The sequence below is a fragment of the Cebus imitator genome, unplaced genomic scaffold, assembly GCF_001604975.1.
Source record: "Cebus imitator isolate Cc_AM_T3 unplaced genomic scaffold, Cebus_imitator-1.0 Scaffold415, whole genome shotgun sequence".
In the NCBI taxonomy this organism is placed as follows: domain Eukaryota; kingdom Metazoa; phylum Chordata; class Mammalia; order Primates; family Cebidae; genus Cebus; species Cebus imitator.
In genome coordinates this window covers 1,505,581-1,514,442 of record NW_016107730.1, presented here as the reverse complement: position 1 = coordinate 1,514,442, position 8,862 = coordinate 1,505,581, and the positions used below count along the sequence as shown (strand labels likewise).

Below are 8,862 nucleotides of genomic sequence, written 5' to 3'. Positions count from 1 at the left end.
CGGAGGTTGTGGTGAGCTGAGATCTCGCCACTGCACTCCAGCCCAGGTGACAGAGTGAAACTCATCTCAAAAAAAAAAAAAGAACCTCAGGGGAAGTGATGAGTGGAGGGGCTGAGGCAGTGAAAGAGGCAGGTGAGGGAAGCATGAGAGTGTGAGGGCAAACCCCCTCCCGGCTACAGGAAAGGCCACGCCTAAGGGCCGGGGAGGGCCCCAGCCACGCACCTTTCCATAAAACACATGGGATCTGAGATCATCCTCCTTAGAGATGTTCTGAGCTCCTCAGCCAGGGTCTGCTAGAAACCAGGAAGAGTCTCCTATGGTGGAGAAAACAGACGTTACCAGAGGACCCCCAGCCATGGTCTCAGGCACAGACGCGAACTGGGATCTCAATCAGACACGAAGGCCGAGACACAGGCACAGAGGCAGAAAGGTGGGCAGCCAGGAGAGGGTCCTCACCACAGGCACGCTGTATGGGCAGTGGGTGGCAGACCCAGTGGACACCGGGGATTGCTGAGGGTCTTCTCCTCCTGTGTGTCAATCAGCATGCCCCCACGGTCCGTGTACTTCTCCTGCAGGTCTTGCAGCTGGGAACCCACCTGCAGGCTCTCCCAGGACCCAGGCCCACCCCGTCCAGCACCTCTGCCTATCCACTCTCAGGCTGAGGCCAGAGGCCCAAGCTCTGGACTCCAAGTGCCACATGGGGGACCCAGGGAAGGTCCTTGCACTCTACGTCACTTGAACCTTGACGGAACTGCCACCTGCTGGGCTGTGCCAGGCATGGAGGGGATGGAAAGGGACAAGACTCAGTCCCTGCTAGTCTTCTCCAGAGTCAGGTAGCTGCCAAGGGCCTAGGGTCCGCACTCTGGGCCAGCAGCTCTCCAGGGTCGGGGCAGGAGCTGGGAGGGAGCCTCACCTCTTCCTGGAGCTGCATCAGGATTTCCTTCTCCGAAGCCAGCTGCTGCTACAACTTCTCAGTCTCAGCCCCATACTGGAAGGACCCAAAACCAGTGAACCCCCATCTGAGGCCTCCCCAATCGGGGCACCCCCTGCTTCCAGCAAGTCTCGCCAGGCACATCAGTGAGTCCTTGGCAGCCCGTGAAGTGAGAAGTCACACAGAAGGAGGGCAAAGAAGGCAGGGGAGTCACATGGCCTGGTTCCTAGAAGACTCCAGGACCTTCTCTGGGCCTTGGTCCCCTCCTTAAACAAGGGGTCAAGATAAGGGCCTTGCTGAGGTCTCCTCTAACTCTGACTCTGACACAGAAAGGGACCTTGGGCCTGGTGGAGCCAAGCAGAGGCAGGGAGAAGGAAGCTAGGGTCACACGGGGCCACGATAAGAGGGTTCCACACAGGCCCGACTCACCATCCAGCACCACTGCTGCAGCTTCACCACCTGGGCCTGCAGCCGAGCCACCTCCTTCTGCTGCCATTCATAGTTTTCCAGCCTCAGCACCAGCACCTCCGACAGCTCAGCCATCTGCTGGCTGGCCTCCGCTGAGGAGGGCGGAGGACAGGTCCACCCTGGCGCCCCTGGCCTTTGGGGCCCAGCTCTGACCCTCCCAGATGCCTCTGTCTGCCCCACCCTCGGCTGCTGGGCTGTGCCAGCAGGTCCCACAGGGCTTAGCATTCCTCACTCAGGTCTATTCAAGAAATGTTCATTGACTGATACTGAGCAGGGCACCAAGGTGAGTGGTCAACAAGATCCAGCCCCACGCTGAGGTCAAGTTGGTGGGGAGACAGACCACAGTCACGAATACAGGGCGTGATGGGCAAATGTCAAGGGCGTTTGGGGAAGAGGCATCACAGCTACAGCACCCAACCCAGACCTGCAAGGTATAGGAAGGAATCCTGGAGAAAGGAACCACTAAGCTAAGACCACAGGGCAAGTGAAGCTCAGCCAGGCAACGAAGGGAAGATGGCCAGGCACAGTGGCTCACCCTGTAATCCCAGCATTTTGGGAGGCCAACGCAAGCAGAACATGAGGTCAGGAGTTCAAGACCAGCCTCACCAACGTGAAACTCCGTCTCTACTAAAAATACAAAAAATTAGTTAGGCATCGTGGCGTGCAATCCCAGCTACTCAGGAGGCTGAGGCAGGAGAATCTCTTGAACCCGGGAGGTGGAGGTTGCAGGGAGCTAAAATCATGCCATTGCACTTCAGCCTGAGCAACAGAGTGAAACTCCATCTCGAAAAAAAAACACCAGTAGTCCCAGATACTCCTCGGGAGGCTGAGGCAGGAGAATCACTTGAACCCAGGAGGCAGGGGCTGCAGTGAGCAGAGGTTGCGGCACTGCACTCCATCTCAAAAGAAAAGAAAAAGAAAGAAATGAGGACTTGCCCAGCTGCCCAGGCTGGAGTGTCGTGGCTATTCACAGGCGCGATCCTATTACTGATCAGCACGGGAGTTTTGACCTGCTCTGCTTCTGACCTGAGCCAGCTCACCCCTCCTCAGGCAACTCCCTGGACCATCCTGACCCCATCGACATAGTGTCTACAGTCCAGAACTCCCAGGCTCAAGCAATCCTCTCGCCTCAGCCTCCTGGGTAGCTGGGACCCCAGGTGGGAGCCACTGCACCTGGCCAGGTTAGGTTTTAGAAAACTCAGTGGGGCTGTGTGCAGAAGCTCCTGGCAGGGAGGGAGCAGAGGCGGTGTGAACAGTTGAGAGGTGTCCTGGGCTAGAGGCAGCCAGGGAGGGAGGGAAAAAGAGACAAGACATTCCTAGGCAGTAAAAGCAACAGAGCTTGGCGACTGGTTCCTACTCCAGTAGCCTGGGGACCAGCGGGCCATGCAGCTTGGCAACTCATTCCTACTCCAGTAGCCTGGGGACCAGCGGGGCCATTCAGCTTGGTGACCGGTTCCTACTCCAGTAGCCTGGAGAGCGCGGGTGGGGTGGGGAAGTTCAGGTCTGCGGTAGAGGGAACAACAGGAGTTCCGCTGTTGCCACTTTGCTTTTGCATCTCACCAGCTACACTGAACTCACGCACAAACACTGCCTTCACTCATCTTCATAAACACATAGCACCTAGGACGGTGCCAGGCATAGCCACTGCCCCGTGCATGACTCTGAACTGTCCCTGCCCTGGGTACCTGGTCTCTGGCAGCTCATGGCTCCCTCCTGACTGCCCCAAATAACAGGAGACAGACTTGGAAGAGACCGACCACTTTTTTATTTGAGACAGAGTCTCGCTCTGTCCCCCAGGCTGGGGTGCAGTGGCATGATCTTGGCTCACTGCAACCTCTGCCTCCCGGGTTCATGTGATTCTAGTGTCTCAGCTTCCTGAGTAGCTGGGACTACAGGCACGTGCCAACAGCCGGCTTTTTTTTTTTGACTTTTAGTAAAGATGGGGTTTCACCATGTTAGCCAGGATGGTCTCAATCTCCTAACCTTCTGATCCGCCTGCCTCAGCCTCCCAAAGTGCCAGGATTACAGGTGTGAGCCACCACACCCAGCCATTTTTTTTTTTTTTTTTTGAGATGAAGTCTTGCTGTGTCACAGACCCACAGCTTCTGTATAGCTCTTTACAGTTTGCACAAAGCACTTCCTCAGCTGTTGACACTCTTAATTCTCATAAACCCTGAAGAGATCAGCGAGGCTGAGATAATTCATCCCCATTCTAAAGACAAAGATTCAGAGAGGTCAAGGAATGTATCCAAGTTCACACAGCTAGGAGTGCCAGATCTGGGACTTGAACTTGGATCTCCATACTCCGAATCCTGAGTTCTTTTCTCTGCTCCTTGGGACAGCCCCCGACCTCGAGTGACAACATTACATACAAAACTGCTCCACACATTCCAGAATGAGCATCTGTTCCTCATCCTCAAGGGCGTTGAGCAGAGAGGCCTGGAGGGAGGGAGAGAAGAAGGGACAGGGAAGTCAACACCCCCTGCTGGCGGGACACCCTCCTCCCCGCTCCTTACTTCTTCTCTCGCTGATTATTCTCCTCCAGCAGCCTCAGCTTCTCCTGCAGGGCTTCCAGCTGCGGGCAGTGGTGCTTGTGCAGCAATGCCTCCTTTGAAGTCCTGGGGGAGGGAGGAATTAGAGTCAGGGTGCAGGGAGTGAGGCTTCCCAGTTCCCAGCCCACCCAGGGCCTCCCCACCAGGGCTAAGGCGAGTGTTCTCAATTCATTCCAGCAACCCTGCACATTGCCTGTATCCCTCCTAACAAATCAGGAAACTGAGGCTCAAAGAAAGGACTCGCAGGTGCAAAGGCAGGCACTCACGGCTTGGGGGCTTCACAGGGATGAGCATGCTGCTGGTCTTCCTCTGCTTCCTCTTCTTCCTGTTCCTCATCTTCTGCCTCCTCTTCTTCATCCTCATCCTCATCATCAGAATCTGAGTAGAGCTGAAGGAGGTCATCCCGCAAGTTCACCTGGTGTCTGAGGTGTAAAATCTGGCGGGAAGGGAGAGGAGCTATGGGTTGGCAGTGCGCAGGGGCGTGAGGGGGGTGGACTGACCCCTTACCCTCCCCACCCAGTTACCTCCACCCTGGCTGAGCCCAACAGGGCTTCCAGCTTGCTGTTCTACTCCATCAAAACACTGTTCTGTTTCACCAGGGACTGGCTGATGCAGGCTGCAGTATTCAGTTCTCTCTCTCTCTGCAGAAGGATCCTCAATCATAGGTAATACTCTGCCAGCATCCAGGATCTCCCAGACAGGTGGGAGAAGCTGGGGAGTACACAGGGGTCAGAGGGAGGCTAGGCCCCTAAGAGAACCCTCCCCATCCCCTAGTTCTCTAGGGTACTAGACCAGAGTCTGCCATTAACCCACTGTGGAACCTGACTCAGTTTCCCCTCACAGAAAAAGCAGATCAGACCAGATTGGCTCTAAGAGCTCTTCCAGCCTGAACATCCCACACCAGCCTGTCTTCCATAAGAAGGACCCCTAGCTGGGCCCCCAGAGAGACAGCCAAACAGGAAATAAACAAGACCCCCACCCCTACAGGGCAGAACTAGAACAAGGGCCTGCCTGACCTGGGAAGGCAGTACACACCTCCTCCAGCAAATACATCACTTTGATATCTTCTTGGGTGATCTTTTTGACTGGCGGAGGTAGGTTAGGAAACAGCGCTGCAGGAGGCGGCGGGTGGGGAAGAAAGGCCAGGGCAGGTCAGGAAAAAGGAGCAGATGCCATCAGCAACCAGCTGTTTCCGGTCCTATCCTCAGGTCTCCTCCAACAAGGGTCATCAGGAGAAAAGACTGGGCTCCCCTCCTGCCCCCAACATCCTCCTCTTAGCCCTCAGCACTCAGCACTCCCTTCCCTGCTCCCAGGGCCAAGTGAACTGGGGCTTTTTTTTTTTTTTTTTTTTCCTGGAGGAGCCTGGATCAAGCAAGAGGATCACAGTCCTCCAGGATCAGGAACTGGGCTCTCTGGACACCTGGGTCCCTGGCGCCTAGGAGGATGGAGACAGCCAGGGGAAGTACAGCCTCAGGCTGGCTCATCACCCCCTACCCAGAAGGCAGTGCAGTGGAGTCTCCCCGGTCATACAAACAGACGCAGCCACTCACGCTGCAACTGAAGAGGAAGGCTTCTCCAGCACCAGATTAGGGTGCATTCGAGCCTCTAGAACCAATCCAGAGATCTCCCCCGACCCACGGGAGGATAGAAGGAAAGAGAAGGGGAGGGGGGAAGGGCACGACCTTGCCCCCAAACCCGCAACCGAAAGGTGGGCAAAACTTCCCCTTCCGCCCACCCCGCCTCTCCATCGCGCGCGAGCCCTGTCGGCCAGCGCTGGCTCAGAGCGCGCTGGGTAGTGCCCTCCAGCAGCCCCCCGTCCCTCTCCTAGCACTGCAGTAGACCCGGGAGAGGGGCGCTGGGGGGACGCAGATCTGCCGCAGCAACAGGCGCGTGGAGGTGGGTGGGCAAGAGCGCAGGCCCCAGGACCTGACTCACTGGCACAAATCGGGGGACGAAAGCGGAGGAGGAGATGGGGAAGGGGCGACCAGACAGGCGCCACAGTGACATTGCGGGGGTGGTGGACGGCGACACTGAGTACCAGCGGGGACCAGGCGCCTGGACCCAGCGGGGCCACTTCCTCCCCGGAGTTGCCCCAGACCCCACCCGGTCCAGGACCCCGGGAGCCCGGTTTACCTTCCTGCAGCTCCCGAATAAAGGCGGTGCATTCAGGGCTGGACACCCCGGGTTGCCGGCCAATGTAGGCGGCTGGTGACCAGATGCCCACTGCCTTTCCAGCCCCCAGGCCAGTGGCCCGGGGACCAAACAGCCCTTGGAATACTAAGCGGATCCGCGGTGCGTCCGAACTGTCGGGCACAGACCCGGCATTTCCCTGGACGGCCGAGAGTGCGGACGCGCACCAGGCTCCTGCCTTGGCTCCAGCCTCGGAAGTCGGACGAGCTCCGGTGTGGGCTTCTGAGAGGCAGTGCCCAGTGCCTGCGGCCGCGCAGAGGACTCCGGAGTGGGACTGGCTGAGGTGAGGGTGCAGAGGTGACTGCTGCTGGGTCCCCGGGTCCGAGTCCCGGCCCCCGCAGCCTCCCAGCGCAGCCGCACCCCGACCGCCTCTGGCGCATCTTGACTCCTCCGTCCACTGCAGCAGCGGGACCTTTATAACCTGCCCAGGTGCTCCCCGCCAGGCCCGACCAGGCGTAGGGGTGGGGGGCCACCGAGAAGCAACTAGTGGCATGCGGGACTCAGAGCCGCGAGGGAGGAGAGCTAGTGGTGGCGGAACAGAGCACTGTAAGGAAAGGAGGGCAAGAAGGCCGAGTGCAGGTTCCGGATGGTTCCGAGTTGGGCTGGAAACGAAAGATTTCTTCTCCCCTCTCCATCTCCAGAGAATGGTTCTGCCCAAAGCCGTGGCTGCCCTGGGACTCCCGAGCCCCGACTGGGCAAGTCCCTGGCTGGGGGCAGCCCCTCCCCGGCTCCCGGGCCGCGCCGGGGCTTGGGCTGCCTTCCCTGGTGTAGAAGCTGCCAACCCGACATTGTGCTTACGGTCTGGGGTGGCCAGTGCATGAGGGCAGGGCTGCATCCTTCTCGATTGACTGGGAGAGACATTCCAAACTCCAGTGCGCTTCCAACGTGCTGTCCCGCCTGGCGCTGCAACCCTGACCTGATTGCGATTCCTGGTTCTTTACCTCACCTCCAACGCTAATTCAATTCGCTTTGCCCTCCTCTTGCCAGGCTGGCGAACCCCTGTTCTCCTGGGGAGACGCCGCTTAAAAGTCTCCCTGTGGCAGGGCGCGGTGGTTCAGGCCTGTAATCCCAGCACTTTGGGAGGCCGAGGCGGGTGGATCACCTGAGGTCAGGAGTTCGCCCACCAGAGGGTAAGGTAGTGCTGGCCCGCATACCTCCCCACGTGGCTTCCTTACCTACAGGCTCAGTTGCCCCACAGCAGATGGAGTAGGGACCGTAACTCAATTTTACAGATGGAGAAACCAGGGCTCGGGACCCCGTCATACTGGAGGTAAGCATTTTGGCATGGCTGACAGATGTCTGCCTTTCCACGGCCTAGGGCTGTCCAGGAGACCCGAGGTGATCTCTGATCCAGGCCTCTCAAGTGGTTTTCCGCTTACCAATATAGTGAAACCCCGTCTCTACTAAAATTACAAAAATTAGCCAGGCATGGTGGTGCGCGCCTGTAATCCCAGCTACTCAGGAGGCTGACGCAGGGGAATCACTTGAACCTGGGAGGCAGAGGTTGCAGTGAGCCAAGATCGTGCCACTGCACTGTTGCCAGCCTGAGCGACAGAGCGAGACTCTGTCTCAAAAAAAAAACAAGAGAGAGAGACAAAAGGAAAAAAAAAAGGAAGAAGCAAGCAGAAAGAAAGAAAGAAAAAGAAGAGAGAGAAAGAAAAGAAAAGAAAGGAATTTCATGTAGAGAGTGGACACGTGTTGTGCGGTGCTGCTGGGGCTGGGTCAGGCAAAAACTGAGAACAGAGACTGACCTTAGCAAGCTGGGGTCATGGGCAACCTTGGTGAGCTGGGGTCATGGACAACCTTGGTGAGCTGGGGTCATGGACAACCTTGGCAAAAGCGGTCTTGCAGGGCACGGCACAGTGGCTCACACCTGTAATCCTAGCACTTTGGGAGGCCAAGGTGAGTGGATCACCTGAGGCCAGGAGTTCGAGATCAGCCTGGCCAACATAGTGAAACTCCATCTCTACTAAATACAAAAATTATCTGGGTGTGGTGGCACACCCCTGTAGTCCCAGCTACTTGGAAGGCTGAGGCAGGAGAATTGCTTGAACTCGGGAGGAAGAAGTTTCAGTGAGCCGAGATCACACCACTGCACTCCAGCCTGGGCGACAGAACAAGACTCCATCTCTAAAAAAAAAAAAGAGTGGTCTTGCTGGTGGAGGTGAGAGAGATCAAAGAGTGGTGAGGAAATAATGGGAGGTAACAAAATGAAAACACAGAGGAGGCTGTGCACTGTGGCTCACATCTATAATCCTAGCACTTTGGGTGGCTTAGGAGGGCAGATCACCTGAGGTCAGGGTTCGAGACCAGCCTGGCCAACATAGTGAAACTCCATCTCTACTAAATACAAAAATTATCTGGGTGTGGTGGCACACCCCTGTAGTCCCAGCTACTCAGGAGGCTGAGGCAGGAGAATTGCCTGAACCCGGGAGGCGGAGGTTGCGGTGAGCCGAGATCGCGCCATTGCACTCCAGCCTGGGTAACAAGAGCGGAACTCCATCTCAAAAAAAAAAAAAAAATTAGTTGGGCATGGTGGTGCACAGATGTACTACTTGAGGAGCTGAGGTGGGAGGTCACCTGAGCACAGGTCAAGGCTGTAGTGAGTCTTGATCATACCACTGCACTCCAACCTAGGTGACAGAGCAACACCCTGTCGGAAGGGAGGGAAGGAAGGAGGGAGGGAGGGAGGGAAGAAACAGATTACAGAAAACTGTATTG

The 8,862-nt window shown here is 57.0% G+C and overlaps 1 protein-coding gene across 1 annotated transcript; it reads right to left on the bottom strand.

The window, feature by feature from the left end:
- Positions 1-98: 98 nt before the first annotated feature.
- Positions 99-6,837, bottom strand: HAP1 (huntingtin associated protein 1). Its single transcript, XM_037731653.1, is given in 13 exon segments — positions 99-314; positions 457-515; positions 518-584; positions 1,361-1,491; positions 3,772-3,838; positions 3,897-4,017; positions 4,218-4,387; positions 4,476-4,605; positions 4,793-4,827; positions 4,987-5,063; positions 6,085-6,372; positions 6,375-6,422; positions 6,425-6,837. Coding segments are annotated over 13 exon segments (1,413 nt in total). The 5' UTR covers positions 6,522-6,837; the 3' UTR covers positions 99-191.
- Positions 6,838-8,862: the final 2,025 nt, after the last annotated feature.